Below are 17,280 nucleotides of genomic sequence, written 5' to 3'. Positions count from 1 at the left end.
CGACTCTGGTATTATATGTATTAATGGGTTGATTGATATTTTCTATACAATAAATTTATTTCTTTATAGCGTTTTTCAATTTTTTTTTTTTTGAAAAAATAGTATTTTTCATTTTAGTTTGACAGCAAAAGTGCAAAACTACTGAAAAAAATGTACTTTTGAATCTAAATATGTCCAAGCACATTGCTAAACAAACCATTGTTAATTGATAACTCTTTATGCCAAATATATAGAAGAAAGATAAATGATATTGAACCTCCGCTTTACCCAGATGATGAAGATTGTAGAGCACTTTGCCGGGTACATATGCACCTGACCTTGAAAAGGTACACGAAGGTGCCCGACACCACCGTCGTGTACCCCTAAATAAGCAACCACCGTAAAGAAAGTTGTCAATCTTGATGCTGAACGAGAGAGGAGGGAATTCCTTTTGGCGATTCCCAGTAGTAATACGTTTTATACGTAGAAACCATCGTTACATTGTAACAAATAATATATTTCATCTGAAACTGCCCCAAAAATCTACATTTAACATTGTTACAAAATGTTCTGTACATTTCAATAAACAGATGAATGCCTTTACCTCAACACCAGATAATCAAACTAGTACTCATTCTTCTAACCTCCATCCTTGGGGTAAACTTATAAACAAGACCTCCAAATATGTCCTCGAACATTCATCCCACTTCCGTCTATCTGCATTTCGTAAGATATTAACATAAAAGAAAACAAAATGCCTAATTACCTTGTAAAAAAAAAGAAGAGAGAAGCAAGCACTAAACTAAAAACTAAAAAAGAAGTTTCTGAACATTCAGTGTGACCCTGCCCATAACCTATACATAATACCGTGCTCACTTGCACTTCCATTAGACAGCCTCATTTTCTGCCAAAAATTCCAGCCCCTTGTCGTCTTTAAAGGACCTGATGCAGAGTGTCTTCGAAAAGAATCTGATGTCTGCCTATTTGTCCTTGCTGATGCATTGAAATTTTCAGACATTGACATACCCTTCTCAACATCTAATGTAGATTGACAGTTTGGGAGAGAGAATTGGGTTGGTAAATAATCAGGTGCCTCTGAAACCAGGCTTGCTTTATCATCGTAATCCACCGATAAGTTTTCATGGCTTCCATGTCTAGAGTTGCCATCTCTGGAGTCATCACACTCATCACATACTAGCTTCAATGCCTGAACAACCTCACCCATAAAAGGACGGTGAGACACCTCAGATTGCACACACATTGAGGCAATAGCAGCAACTTTCGCCGCACTATCTAAAGATAAATCAGACCCTAAAGAGGGGTCAAGAATCAATTCTATTCCTTCTTTAGTAGTGAGGAATGGCCTAGTCCAAGCAGCTAGGTTTTCTTGGCCAGGTGGTTGCGTCATATCTACTGGCTTTCTTCCAGTTAAAAGCTCGAGAAGAACAACTCCATAGCTGTAGACGTCACTCTTTACAAGAAGGTGTCCTGTCATAGCATACTCTGGAGCAACATACCTAAATAGAATTCAAAAGAATTAGGACCTAATTAGAGTAAAATGAAGCAAAATCTGCTTAGAACAAAAGGACTATACTGTCATAATGTTTCCATTTTAAGATTAGCAAAAATAATAAAATTACAGCTTTAATTATTAACAATTTTAAAGAATTAGAAAACAAAAAGAACATTCAATCCTAATTAGAATACAATGAAACAAGATATTCAAAATAGTCAACATACGGAAATATTGAGGATAAATTAACATTAATTACACCGACGTGCGTTTGATTATGCTATAAATTTCCAACTTAATTCCATTTTAAGAAGTATATTTTATGTTAATATATAGCCCTAAGGGTTACATATATCATTATCCTTTAAAAAAAGTTACAACTTTAAAGTCACGAGTAGGTGAATTAACATGCTGAACTAGAGATTGCTCAAATGCTCAGGATAGGCTAGCAACTCTTTTTTTCTAGTTCATCTTACCACATAATTTGGTGAGCGTGAAAGTTATAACCTCTTTGTAGGTAAGCTAAATTAGTTGAAAAATATTTCTGAGACTTGTATTATTCACATGCTTCTTAAGTATCTGAACTCATGATAGTTTAAGCTGAGCTACAATGACAGCTGAAACATGAATTTTATTGGAGAGGGAAGTGATCACAGAAATAAATTAAAGAGGGAAGAGATGTAGTAAGATGGCACTTCACAAGATTTATGTGCAAAATTAAGAGTTAAATATGCATCTTCCTGTGGATATGATACACGAAGTTCATATTTTTCTTTCTTGAGTTTAAATGTACAAAATTCCTAAAAAACTCTTGATAAAAGAAATTGAACATAAAAATCATGTATTTCTAATTCAAATTAGATGCATATTCAATTCAAAATAGATGCATATGAATCCTCATTTTAACTTACTCATTTTAATTCCATTCTCATTTGATCCTAGCTAAGATTAAATTAAGGACATTATGTTTTTCAGATCCCATGTATTTATACCTTTAAAATAAAATATTACTCCGTAATTTTTACTGGGATTAATAACTAAAAATTTCCAAATTATAGTAGAAATGGATTTATCAGTGGCCGCACCATTCTCCCCAGTCCCAGCCATGAAAGACAAGTCATCACAAACAACCAGGAATCCATAGAATATAATCAAGCAAGCACCAGAATTGTGTGTACTTTCTCCAACAAAAGAGGAAACATTCACAGAAAACTCAATAGCTCAAATACAGTGAAGCATTAAAAATGTTAAAGCAAATTTCTCCAGATTATCATGCTAAAGACAATGGAAATTTTCATACCCAAAAGTTCCCATAACACGTGTAGAGATGTGTTGATTGTCTCCATCCATAGCAGAACGAGCCAAGCCAAAGTCTGAGACTTTTGGTGTGAAATCATTCTCCAACAAGATGTTGCTGGACTTAAAATCTCTATGAATAACTCGAGGACTGGAATCCTCATGCAAATAGGCAAGACCACGTGCAGCACCAAGTGCTATCTTCATCCGAGAAGCCCAATCAAGAGGAGCGGTTTCTTTATCTGTCCCTAACAGCATAAGAGCCAGCAGTTAGTCATGCTGTTTTAGTTTAAAAGAGAGGAAGGAGAAACAACAACAATAATATAACTTTACTACCATGTAGATGAGACTCAACACTGCCATTCGGAATAAGTTCATAAATTAAGCAACGTAAATGCTCATCGGTACAAATGCCAATTAACTTGACCAAATTCCTGTGATGAAGACGGCTAAGCATTTCGACTTCAGCCAAGAATTCCCGACCTCCCTGCTGATCATCTCTCTTGAGAACCTTTACAGCAACACTAGTTTCATCTTCCAGAACACCACCATATACAAGACCAAAACCGCCTTCCCCAACTATTCTTGAAGGACTGAAGCCATCTGTGGCCTTTTCTATCTCACTTGCACTGAAAGTCTTAGCTGATCCAGTGTATGCCGCAAGGTTAGATCCAATTGACAATGAAGAGCTTGGACCACTTCCAATTGAATTTCCTGTAGGACCTGAAATGAATAGTTCAGGTACCTATTAATCTTCAATTATATCTGATAATCAATAGTATCATCATAGTCCATAGAATGATCAGAATATATTTCATTAGTGTTTATCTAAATAAAAGTCACTCTGTGATGATGCCAAAACTCCTAAAGTCTTATTCCCCCATGTCTATAACAATGCTGCCTCTTTTCATTCCATAGGAAGTGTGTGGTAGGGGCAGGAAAAAGGAGGCGGGGGGGGGGGGGGGGGGGGGGGGGGGGGGGGGGGGGAGGGGGGGGGGGTTGGAGGAGCTCCATTACCACACAGTTGAACAGACCTTTTAGCCACACACACCTACATTTGTAGAGAGGCTTAATGACTGAATCATTTACACCTAATTTTGAAATGCGAATAAATTTCCTAATACAAAGCATAGAAAGAACAATTGAATTGCCCATTAGAAACTCTTTCCACTTCACAGAAATTGGACTCAAGTTAGTAAAAATTCCTAGAACCTAACTATGAATTCAATCATTGCCTTCATATCTCCTTTTTATTCTGTCTTTTGGCTGATTTGGAAATTGGCTACTTAAGTTTGCAGGAGTCATGGCAACACTACTCTGAGAACTCTCTTTTATATTTGTTATGCAATGCTTTTGAAAGATCAAGGAAACAACAAGATCAACACAATCGTACTCACTTAACTCACCTTTATTCAAACTCTTTCAACTGATTATCATGTTATGTTCCTTTCTTTATATCGTACGGTTCCTTATGACAAAGTGGGTCATTGCTTTTTTAGGGGTGTGAGTGGGATGTTTTTTTTTTTTATTTTTTATTTTTTATTTCAGTCTTTTTTAAGAAAGCAGCAAGTATATTGAAGTATTGGACCCAAAATAAGTGAGAAAAATATTATAGACGTATTATAAATATAAATAATTAAATATACAGTAGGGGGGGGGGGGGGGGGGGGGTTAATCATTTTAAGTAATCTAGGAGGACTTAAGTGGGTGAAAGGATAACAAGGGTATCACCTGATGATCTTCCAAGTGAAGGTAGACCACGTGCAATTTGTGCTGGTTCAGGATCACGGTTCGTATGTCTGAATAGCAGAACCCAAGCAACAGAACAGCAGATCAATACACAAACAATTGCTGAAAAAATTATAGCAGCAATAACAATGCCACTAAGTCTTTTTCTATGCTTCTGCTTAGACAAATCAACTCCCAGAGGATGCACACTATTCTGATTAGGGTCTCGAACAGAGTAAGGCATGCCATTAATGACCGCAATGTCAGCAGGAGCCATAGGTGGAGATGCAGGGAGACCTAAATTATCAAAGATCAAATCAACGATAAATTTTAAATAATGATCAATTTTTACGTTTTAGTGAAAGAAGTAAGAACAAACACTACTTTTCACCTGTCAAATATTTCACTTTGTCACCAGAAGAAATAAAAAAGAAAAGAAGGAGAATCAAACAACCAGAGGCAGCTATAGGGTAATACCTGGATAGCGTACGTACAGCACGTCATAATCACCAAATATGGACTTGTCTATGACGACCTGCTTGTGCCAGAACCTCTGGAATGTCAACAAGGCTGTAACATTGTCAAATTTTTCATCAAGGGGTACCAAGTCGACTAGGGCAATAGTTTTATCTGATTCCTGGCTTGCTGCATTGGCTCCCATTACGCGAACTTGACTTTGTTTCATAAATACCCCGGCTGCAATTTCTCTGGACAACTCTGATACCAAAGGGAAAAATGTGTACAAAGGCACACTAAGGCGCAACCCAACTTGCATCGGCCAGACACAACCACAGGGTGATCCAGGAGGCGTATTTGTAAAAGGCTCGGGGCACGTAAGGTATGCGCAATCTACAATTTAGTCAACCTGTGTTAGATTAATGCAGATAAGGAAAGAGATAAAGACAAGCATAACATAAAGAGGAGTGAGGGCTTATGGACCTGCATTGGGTGGTGGAGGCGGTAATGACCGAATTGGTGGTGCAAGTGGTCTCTTTGTTTTCCTTGTTGAAGACCCAGAAGGAGAAATTTTAGGAGAGAGAAGGGGAACTTGCAAGAAGAAAAAATGTTTAAAATAAATAAGCCATTTCTATACAGATACAGAATTAGAATGCATATCAACAAGTGTTTTACTTACTTCCAGAATTACCAGGTGAAGCCATCTGGAGGGGTGAAGGCGCAGGAGTAATTTCAGGAATTCCTGGAGGAGATGGTAAAGGGGCCATAGCTGTTGGAGATCCTGAAATAAACAAACAGAAAACAAATGATATCATTGTCAAGCCATTGGCAATAATTTGGCATTCATTTAGGAGCATTTAGAAACTAAGGCTTTCAGCTTGAACTTAAACCCCCCCAAAAAAAGAATTTACAACTCCATCTCAAAAGAAGAAAGATAGGATTAATTACTATGAATACATGAATTAACTAATTCAAACAACATTATGAATATGATTTCAAGCTGGTGGGAGGAGGAACAATGATTGAAGTAGGAAAATAAAGTTTATTTATTCCTTACGTAAAGGTGATTATGTATCAATAGAGGTTGATGGAGAAGGCACCGAAAAATGTGACCCTTCACATGGTTGCTAGTAAGGAGATAGTGAAGCCTGAACAGTAGTGAAACTAGATGTCCTTGCGGATTTATGGATCAACAGAGCTTCTAACAGAAAAATTCCTGGAAATTACTCTAAAAATGTGATGTTCACTGAATTAGTTTTCAGTAAAATATTAGAGCGTGTCCAACTTGCCCTTTCCACTCAACTTGTTTACTTTCTCAATTGATTTTTCTTGTTTTGATTTTCACAAATGGCTTTGAATAAGAGTTCATATTAGCCAGCCCCAAATTCTTTTGGAATTAAAGCTATATTGTTTTGAGAGTGTGCTATCACCTAGATTATAGATGTGATACATGATTTTAAGGTGCATTTACATACATATTGTCTTATTGATTACATGCATAAATCTAGGGAATCTAATCCATCTAAGATCTGTGTATAAGTGAATATTCCATCAAATCCAAGAGAAGTCAAGAAAAAATTGAGAAGCATGTGAACCAGGAAACAATCATTTTACAGCAAGGTTATGTTCTATAATCTACGCCACCCCAGGGTATTGCATCTCCAACGTTTTTACTCTTGTTTCTAGTTCATGTCTTACTATCTAGCCCCTTAGCACAATACATCATTCACTCTTCATATCTAGTCCCTTTCCTGCCCGCATTTAATACAAATTTACCACCTAAAGTTTTAGCCTCCTACACCTACAAGTATAAAAGTGCTAGAGACCCTCTAATGTCAACAGAAACAATTAATCAAACCAAACAGTACCTGTAACTGGAGAATGATGAGATCCGTTATTTGCAGGAGACACTCTGAATGAGAATGGGGCGGGAGCATTTGCACTGTGTCTCTCTAATTTGGGTTTTGACGGAGCTTTATCAAGGGATGATCCCACAAAACAAGGAACGGAAATTTTTAGTCTAGCAGACAAGTTTCTTTAACACAAATAAGACAGATATCTTCATTATATTCTTACCATGATGTGGTGAAAACTTGTCCTCTGGTGATTGATCTGGTGCTCTACCTGGAGGTGCCGTTGGTGAAGATCTACCACTAACAGGGTTATTGCTTGGAGGTGGAGCAGATGATGGAGATGTATTTGGTTCTGTTAAACGAGTTCAAGCCAAAAAGAAAGTTTGACACTGGGTTCAATGAGCCATATACAGGTAATGCATAGCAAATTATATGCAAACAAGATTGATGGCGCATTTACGTAAAATAATACTGGTAATATTATCTCCCTGGAAGACTGACAGAAAGACACAGGTACCTGTAAATTTTGGTCTCGAGATGGGAGCATGATTTGGTGCTTCTGACTGATGAGAAGTCGGGGGAAGGGATCTTGGAGTAACTTCGGGGCCAGGTGGCGCACCTTCTGGCAATGTTCTTGGAGATAGTGATTGCTCTGAGATGTAGGTAGAATTCAGATTAATTGAATATAAAGAAGTACAATGCAAGGATACACTTTCATATACGTTGACATACCTGGAGAAGATAGTGATGGTGGAGGAGCCATATCCGGTATTTCTTTTCTTTGAGAAGAATGAGGGGGTGCGGCGGGAACAGTTTGTTGCCTTACTGGAGAAGGTGGAACAGAGGAATGTAATGGCTCTGAAGACGGAGGAACAGATAAAGGTTGCGACGGGTTTGCAGGTGAAGCTGGAGACAGAGGAGTCAAGAAAAGGGATGGAGGAGAAGCATTTGGTGGAACTTCTCCTGGTACAATGGACGAACGTGGAGGGGAGACGTGAGGTAACTCTAACGGTGGTGGTGCAGGCAAAACATAGGGAGGTGGTGAGGGATGAGGTGGTGCCAATTGAGGTAGTGGAGCTGATGCATGTGATGGCATAGCAGACGAATGAGGCGGAACAGCTGGGGGTGGTAAAGGTAAATCTGGTGGAGGCATCACAGAAGACGGTGGTACTGAAGCATTTGAGGGGAATGCAGATGTTGGAGGAGAGGCGGGTGGAGGGATCAATTGAGGAAGAGGAGAAGATGCAATAGGAGGGATCAGTTGAGGGGGAGGAGAAGATAGAATTGGTGGCACATGTTGAGGCGGAGGAGATAAAACATTTGATGGAAGAGGAGAAGGTGAAGCTAAAGTTGGTGGAGGGTCCAACGTAGGAGGCGCCATTGAAGGAGGAAGAGAAGCATTTGAAGGCACGGTAGAAGTTGGGGGAGGAGCATGTGGTAAGACCAACTGTGGTGGGGGAGACATCGTATATGGTGATACCAATTGTGAAGGGGGAGATGATTGATGAGGTGGCACTGGTTGAGGCAAAGGAGATGATGTATTCGGCATGCTCAACTGAGGCGGAAGAGATGATGCATTTGGCATGCGTAACTGAGGTGGAGGAGACTGCGTATCTAAAGGATGTGGTGGCATCATAGGGGGTAGCAAAGGTAAAATTGGCAATGCCTTTGGGGGAGGTGTCAAATTCAATCCTTGTGGTGGCTCTATAGGCAATGGGGGCTCAGGAAACGGTGGGTTTGTGGCCAGTGGAATAACCGGAATATGAGGAGGTTTAGCAGCTCGTGGTGGTTGAGCTAATGCATGTGTCGGGGCCAAAATAGCGGGTGAAGTTGAGTTAGCTGGGGCCTCAGCAGCAGGAATGTGAGGTAATACCTCTGGTGGTTGAGCATAAGGCAGTTGAGGTATGACCACTGGAGGCTTTGCTGGTGAAGCATGTGGTGGTTCAGCAACAGGCAATGGGGGCTTAGCAACAAATGGAAGATCAGAACTCTGAGGAGGTTTTGCAACTAATGGCTGAGAAGAAGCATGTGATGGGGCCATAACAGTCGGGGTAGTTAAATTTACTGTGGTATCAGCAGGAATAGGAGGGGACTGCATGGTCAAAGTATGTTGCGATAACGCCTTTGGTGGTTCAGCACTTGGCAATTGAGGTAAGGTCCCAGGTGACTTTGCATGTGGTGTTTCTGCAACAGGTGACAGGGGCTTAAAATCTGTTGGCTTACTTTGAGGAGGCCTAGCATCTAGTGGCTGAGATGAAGCATGTGAAGGGGCCAATACAGTCGGTGGAGTTGATATAACTGGAGCGTCAGCTCTAGACATAGGAGGTGACTGCATGGTTGAATTATGTTGTGAAACTTCCAGTGGTGGTGAAGGAGATGCTAGAGCCTCTGGTGGTTGAGAAGTTGGTTGTTGAGATATGGCCACCAGTGGCTTTGCTGCTAGTGGAATAGCTGACGCATGTGGTGGCCCAGCAGCTGTCAATGGGGGCTTAAGATCTGGGGGCTTTGCAACCTGTGGAACCAAAACAGATGGTGATGTTGAAACAATTGGGGCCTCAGATGCCGGTATTGGAGGAATAGGAGGGGATTGCATGGTTATATTATGTTGTGAAACTTCCATATGTGGTGAAGGAGATGCTAATGGGAAAGGCTCTGGTGGTGGTACAGTACTTGGCACTTGAGGTATGGCTATTGGCGGCTTTGCAGTCAGTGGAACAGCTAAAGCATGTGGTGGCTGAACAGACGGTGTCATAATTGAATCATATGATGGCTCATCACTAGCAGGTTGTGTTGTATATTGTGGTGGTTTAGCAACTTGTAAAGATGGTGCCAAATCATTTGACTGCTCGGACGCAGGTGGTGACGTCGATTCTTGTGGAGCCTTTGCAGATGGAAAAACAGAATAGCTTGGTGATTCCTCAGATGATGTTGGAGTGGAATCACGGGGAGTTTGTGTTGGAGTAAGTTTTGAAAAGCCATGCTGTGGTGGCAGTGTATTTGATTGTCTAGGTGACAGGAAGGGTGGTGGCCCTTGGATTAATTGGTAAACTGGAGGCGATTTGATTGATGGAGATGAAATGGGAGGCTGAACAATCAATCCTAATTCATAGATAAATACAAACTCATTAGCTTGAAAATTTTGTTCTATAAAGCAGTAGCACATATGCTATTAGAATCAACAACTTACCATTTTTCAGTGGCTCTTGTTTAAGTATGGAATTAGGCACTTGTGCTTCTATGGAAGGAATTGGAGATGAAGACTTTAGTGACAGAGGTTCACCAAAACCTGCAGATTATTACGATCATAGAAGTCAAAATGGTATTCAGGTTTGCTAAATCATTTCGGTTTCAAAATCACAATTATCCACCAGTATGTATCTCACTGTTAGGCTGGTCATAATCAGGTTTGCATGTACAAAATCTTCTCCCTAACCAAATCAAACTAGTTGACAGACTACTTTCCACCAAAGTTCCAAGGATTGGAAAGATTACATGAAAGTGCAACCTAAAACCATGAGAAAGATTGCGGTCACTAATTGCACCCTAAGGTTTACTAAGTTGTCATTAATTTTATCAGGATGCAATAACTGGCATGGAAGCTCATTTATCAACCACATTACATTGGCCACGACATTGAGGCAGAAACCAGACTGCAGTCAAGTCATATTGCAGGCTAAAAAGGCCACGACATCCTCCGGTAAAGGGAGAAGCAGACAAAGTACGGCTCATCCAATAACCAGATGCGCTCAAACCGCCATATGAACCATACAATAAATGGCAACCAGGGTAATGTACAAGTAGAATCCAGCAAATGCTCAAACAACAAATTTCATGCATTAGAAGTTGGAATTAGTCCATACTTCAAAGCTTAATCATACTTTACAGGAAATTCGTATTCTAACAGAGAAGACTGATATATGAACATCAATTACTGTTACATGTGTCACCAATACAGGAATTTTGACAGCAGAAATTAGAACAAACCCATGATCTTATTCTCAACCACCTAATTCTCCACCAATTTTACAATCTTCAGCATTTTGTACATTCAAAATCTCCCAAACAATACAGGAAAATTCAATGAAAAAACTAACCCAAATCAATATTCAGAAAATGTGATAACCCAGATGAGATTATAGATAAAACTAACCAAATTAATCAAAAATTGAACAAAATCTGAAAAAGATTATAAAATAGCACATTGGAAATTAAATTTATTACCTGAAGATCCTGGGACAAGAATAGCAACAGCCATGATGAATAGATTCATCAATTGCCAAGTAACTTGAAGCATCAACCCCATCCCATGAAGTAGTATAAAATTCAAATCTCTGAATTTTAAGCTTTTTAATCATGGAAAATTAAACACACCCATAAACCAAGAACAAAAAAAAATCACCAAATTTGTGAATTTTAAGCAAAATCACTTCTCACCCAGAAAATAGCAGTAATTTTTAAGCAATAAGAATAAAATTTAATCTACAGAAACCCAAAAACCAAGCAATCTTTTCAGAATAAAAATTTAATTTAAAAAAATCCCTCTTTTTTTTTCCCACTTATTTCCTGCAAACTCTGAACACTAAAGCTGGCTAAAGCACAGAACTGCGGTTGCCATGAACCGTTTCTACTGTCAAGAGTTAAGAGAAATGCCAATAACTGACTAATTATTAATTAAATAATAAAAGAAGGTGTAGTTACACTTGTATTATACACTGTACTAGTTAATTAATTATGTTCATCTTCCCTAATTAGAGAGAGATTGATTCTAAGAGAGAGAAATGAGGGATACCGCCAAATATTAAAGTATATAAGTTGGTAATAATGGATTTTTATCAAGTGATTGTTTGACAACTAGTTTTCAATAAATATCCTTAATTATTTGTATGTTAAGATTAGAGGAAGATGATATTTTGAAGATTTATAATAATATTTGGATTTTAGAATAATAATCACAAGTTATAATATATTGACCGACACAATTGTTAATGTAAAGTTTGATTCTAAATCCAGAAAATCAAGAAGTGATGAACAGATATCTGTATATCAAGCTAAACTTAGCCTAGTGGTAAGATTGTCATCTTTCTACTAGAGACACTTTGAGAGTAAGAATCCCTTACACTTCCTCCCCACTCTCAAAGTATCTAACTTGCAAATACCGAAAAAAAAAAAAAAAAAGTGAGGGTTGAGGTTATGGTCATGATCTTTCTCCTAGGACCTTTAAAAAAAAGTTATATCTGTATACAAAATAAGTTTTGCTTATGGTATAAGTAATCAAATATCATCAAGTAAGTAATTGGTATGTGAATAAAATACTTTTGTTTCAAATTAGATTATCCCTTTTTAATAATGTATGGATTTATTACTTGCTTCACTCCTTTAATTATTTCTAATATTTATGTTATTTAATGAAACATATAAACTAATTAAAACATCTATATTATCGTAAAAAAAACTTATATAACTGTCACGTGGATGTAGTTGGTTAAAGTATGTCAAGTTGGTGAAAATGTAGTTTTATCGAGTGAATGTAAGGTAGTGATGGAAATGAGCCAAAAAAAGTTTGAAGAAAAACAATAAAAGAGGAAAGTGATATTTTATTATTGGGAGGCTGCTCATTACCATGGATTTGTTGGATTGTCAGCAACTTAAAATAGTTATAAATATGTCATGTGTCTAAACAGGTATTGCCACGTCATCCTTCTTTATATCTAATCTTTCTCTAATTTGCCTTTTAAGACAAAACAAGTCCCTATGTGAGCATCACCCTATTTTCAACTCCTATTTATTAACAATAATAACACATTAAGGTTTTTATATATCCTACTCAACTTAATATAGTAGGTTTATGGAAATAAAGTTTAAGTAATTAAGCAAAAACAAATAAATTTTAGAAATAAAAGGTTTGATTAACAAACTAAGGGTATGTTCTCTTCAAATTACTTTCATTTTAATTTAGTTCAGTTCAGTTCAATTCTTAATTTCCTTCTCTCATAAAATATTCAGTTCAACTCAGTTCATTTCAGTTCTTAATTTCCTTCTCTCATAAAATATTCAGTTCAGTTCAGCTCCAATAAATTCAGTTCAGTTCACTTTAATTTAGTTCGATTCACTTTAATTTAGTTCAATCAATCAGAACATGCCCTAAAGTTCATATAAAAAAATTTCAGCAAATGAATGATGATATAAAAAAAATAAAGAAATTTATTCTCTTTTTCACCTATACTATTTTTAAAAAAGTTTAAAGAAAAATAAAAATAAAAAAAAAAGGTTTAGGCTTTATTCTCTTTTTCACCATATTCTTATTACTCCCTACAATATACTATATATTAGTTTTAGTACCTTTGTTTTTTTTAGTTTTAGTACTTATTCTTATCAAGATCATATTAGATTTAGTTTGCTTATTATTATCAGATATCTTTAATTTCATATTTGTAAAAGGTATGACATAAGATAATATAATACCTATACTATTTCATTTTGTTAATAAATATACCTTTGACTGTTAAATGTTTACAATAATAACAAAAAAAATATAAATAAATAAAAATAATAAAATTGATATTATTAAGGCAAATCTAATTAACAATGTCTCGCATAATTTTATTTTTTTTAGGAAAATTTGTAATTATTAATCCCAACTTTCGCCCGTTTTCTTTCATTAATCCCAACTTTCAATTATTATTGAATAATCCCAACTTTGGGGGGCATTTTCTTTTATCAGGTCAAATGATCGGTGACTTGTTTAAAAGGTAATTTTTTTTTCTTACATGCCACATGTTGCAATTTCATTAGTTAATTTTTTTTAAAAAAAAACCAAAAAAAATTTAAAAACCAAATCCACCAGCACCATAGCCCCACCGGAAACCACCATCTCCTTCCCCAACCCCACTAAAAACCACCGCAACCTCACCCCCCGTCGCCGACAACAACCCCCCAAGCCACCATTTTCACCCCTCGTCGCCGAAAACAACCCCCAAGCACCGCAACTCCTCCTAGACGCATCTCCACCCTTCACCCCGATCTCCCTCATCCACTCACGAAAACCACCAATATCCCTCCCCCACTCACGAAAACCCTAACAACATGGTGGGGAAGGGGCATTTGGTGGTTTTCGTGAGTGAGGGAGGTAATTCGCGCGAATGGTTTCAAGGGGACGGTGGTTTCAAGGGCCGCGGTTGCGCGGCTGGTGATGTTGGGGGTCAGGATTCGCGCGACTGTTGGTTTTTGAGGGTTGAGGTTCGCGCTGGTGGTGGTAAAGAGGGTTGAGATTCGTGCTGCTGGTGGTAATGGGGGTCGGGATTCGCACTCCTGGTAGTAATGGGGCCGAGGTTCGCGTGAACCAGCTGTTTTAGAGGTCGTGGTGGTGCGGCTGGTGGTTTTGGTGGTCGGGGTTCGTCGATCGATTGGTTTTGGTGGCCCAAAGGCAGTGGCCGACGAGTTTAGGGGTGGGGGTTATGTTTCACGGTGGTAAAAGGGTGGATGGGATGTCAGGGTGGGGGTTAGGGTGTGGTGGTTCGATGAACGGAAGGGAGAGGTTTGGGTTTTTTTTTTTTCAATTTTTGTAATTTTCAATTTTTTTTTTTATTTTTTTGACCAATTAGGGCTTGACACGTATCAAGTTACTTGTTATAATAGGTCATTGACTTTTATTGACCGGTCATGACCTGATAAAAGAAAATGCCCCCCAAAGTTGGGATTATTCAATAATAATCGAAAGTTGGGATTAATGAAAGAAAATGGGCGAAAGTTGGGATTAATAATTACAAATTTTCCTTTTTTTTATATACTAATAATGAGAATTTTAGGTCAAAGTTCTAAAGTTTGGCATGCATTATTTATTTTTTTTAGGTCAAAGTTCTAAAGTTTGACATGCATTATTAATGTATAAATATGCACTATATTATTATTATTATTATATTATACAACTATGATGGAGCCCATGGAGATATACACATTGATAATGTATTTCTTTATACATTAACTACTTAAAATCAAATCAAATAAAGTTTAATCAAGTTAGACAATTGAATCAAAGTATACTTCAGATATGCCAAATGAGCTCATTTTATATGCATCTTTCATCGATCATTAAAAAAAATGGCGTAATAAATATTACAAATAAAAGGACTGCTCTACGGGTCTACATTGAGATTGAAATAATTGTCATCTCTTATATATGGAGCTTTAATTTGAGTAAAAAGCAAATTAACAATGACGGGAGAATTAAAGGCAATTGAGGAGTCCAAAAAGGAGGACCAAATGAATATATGTTGGCTTTATATTCTTTAAACTTATGCACAAAAAACAGATCATGAGGACATGGACATCATTGCTTTCAACTTGCGACCGTAGCTAAGACACCAAGGAATCAAGGATATAATTGAACATAAATATGTGCCAACTCCTCCAACCACAAAATGCCCCTAAGTAGACTAATAAATAAATAAATAAATAAATACTAGTAGTCAAAATACATTTATTAACGATTATGATTATATTTACGTAGTCCTCACTCCTCACCCAATCACCCTCTATTTTGTATTAATTGTACGGAGTATTTTACGTTTCAACCTGACCAAATGTATGTCAATGCACAAATTTATGTTATGAGACAATGTTTTTTATAATCATTCCTCATATTCTTGTATTTCAATTAGAACAACTACAATAGCTTATTAGTACGTGTAGATTACAACTATGTCAAATATGTTTTTTTTTCCCTATATCGAATTCATGTTCGATATAATGAATCAGGAAGGGTCACATACAATCATGCAAATAAGTTAAGGTGGAGAAAGATCGAGCTGAGGTTTAGATCGATCGCGATCGATGACATATGACGAAAGGGTGTGATTATTCTACTTTCTAAAACCATAGTTAAAGTGCCCTAACACTTTGAGCTATACTCACATTCAATTTTTTTATTTTTTTTTGGAAGCAGTACTACACTTTCAATTAGAAATAACTCAATAAGTACTATATCTATTTCATACTATTTATAATAATTAGACATTTTCTACTCACTTTATATCAAACCATTGTATATAATATGATACAGAGATAGTATAATAAATTTTGTAAAGGTTGAGGACATGTGTAACACAATACAGAAGGACGTTTTTAAAAACTCTTTGACGTTGAATGATGTGCAATAGTGCAATACTACATACATAATTACATATTACTGTACATAAAGTCTTAGAAAATCAACATGTGTTTGTTACTAAATCACATTAGCAATATTTAATTGCTTCATGCGGTTGGAATGTCAATTAACTTATTGTCAAAATTATTTAACAATCTAACTCACATTGCCTCAAAAAAAAAATTAACTTGCATATTTTAAAAAGATATAATGGTCGTTTGAAATATGACTACTATAATATTTTAATGATTATATAGTTCAAAATTAACGTATTTTTATCCAAGTAATTATATATATTAATCTATTTTTGCTATAAAATATTATTATCAGCATTTTTTTAATTTATCAAATTTTTAGTTTTATTTATGTAATTTTTACACTTATATTATAGTTTCTCGAAAAATATTTATTTTATGTTGAATTAAAATTTTCAAAAATTATATTTGCATTGTAGAAATTAGAATACTAATTGTGTCCAATTTATAATGTGAAAAAATGTATCACTCATATAGTTTACCATTAAAATAATAAGATAGTCATATTTCAAACGACCGCTGTAAAAACATTCAAAAAACATTGATATTTATACAGTAATCTTTTGAAATGTGACTACCATAAATTTTATATAACAGGGGTTATAACATACAATCAAATCATGTCATGTAATAATAAGTCTTGGTGCACGAAACTAAAAATGTCCAAAATATCAATATATGATCGTTTATGGTTTTTTCACCTCCTACTCTCGGGGGAATATTATTGTACGAGTATTTTGTGAGTGGTATCTTGCGGAGTTGCGGGGACAAGGACCAAAAAAATGTTGTCACAATATCACGATTACAAGACATGGGCGGTGGGAAACATCAGACATGATTTAATGGATGATCTTGTACTTAGTGGAAATTCTTGTTTCATCAATATATTTCTTGTTCTATTATATGGGATACATATAGCTGTTTACATAAATTACATAGTATGAACAACCATCATGGAAATTACAATATCAGGGCATGTTCTGATTTATCGAAATAAGCTGAAATGAAGTGAACTGATTGAAGCGAAACTGAACTGAACTGAATATTTAATGAGAGAAGGAAATTGAGAACTGAACTGACTGAAGCTAAACTAAACTGAGCTGAAAATAAGCTAAAGAGAACATGTCCTTAGTGTTATACAGGATACTCAATCAGTGGTACAAGAGTTATTTCATTAGTGTTATAAAGGTTATTCGATCTGTGTTATACTACCTTCGTTTTTTATTAGTTGACATGTTTTGACTTTAGCACTATTCACACACCTCCCTTTGATGA

The 17,280-nt window shown here is 36.5% G+C and overlaps 1 protein-coding gene across 3 annotated transcripts; it reads right to left on the bottom strand.

Annotated features, from left to right (window-relative positions):
• Positions 1–475: 475 nt before the first annotated feature.
• On the bottom strand, positions 476–11,647 carry LOC110712903 (proline-rich protein 36-like). 3 transcript variants are annotated; one of them, XM_021891365.1, is made up of 13 exons: positions 11,047–11,647; positions 10,013–10,111; positions 7,558–9,924; positions 7,343–7,477; positions 7,049–7,177; positions 6,841–6,945; positions 5,652–5,753; positions 5,456–5,563; positions 4,994–5,365; positions 4,520–4,813; positions 3,125–3,502; positions 2,793–3,036; positions 476–1,496 (listed from the first exon to the last, which is right to left on the bottom strand). In XM_021891365.1, exons 1-13 carry the CDS (start codon positions 11,126–11,128, stop codon positions 812–814), a joined length of 5,100 nt encoding a protein of 1,699 aa, XP_021747057.1. In that variant the 5' UTR covers positions 11,129–11,647; the 3' UTR covers positions 476–811. The 3 variants fall into 3 exon arrangements, with proteins under 3 accessions (XP_021747057.1, XP_021747055.1, XP_021747056.1); XM_021891363.1 differs by having other exon boundaries at positions 3,125–3,511; positions 11,047–11,646; XM_021891364.1 differs by having other exon boundaries at positions 2,793–3,030; positions 3,125–3,511; positions 11,047–11,646.
• Between the last annotated feature and the right edge of the window lie 5,633 nt (positions 11,648–17,280).

The sequence above is a fragment of the Chenopodium quinoa genome, unplaced genomic scaffold, assembly GCF_001683475.1.
Source record: "Chenopodium quinoa cultivar QQ74 unplaced genomic scaffold, ASM168347v1, whole genome shotgun sequence".
Classification (NCBI taxonomy): Eukaryota; Viridiplantae; Streptophyta; class Magnoliopsida; order Caryophyllales; family Amaranthaceae; genus Chenopodium; species Chenopodium quinoa.
This window is presented reverse-complemented; position numbering and strand designations above follow the sequence as displayed.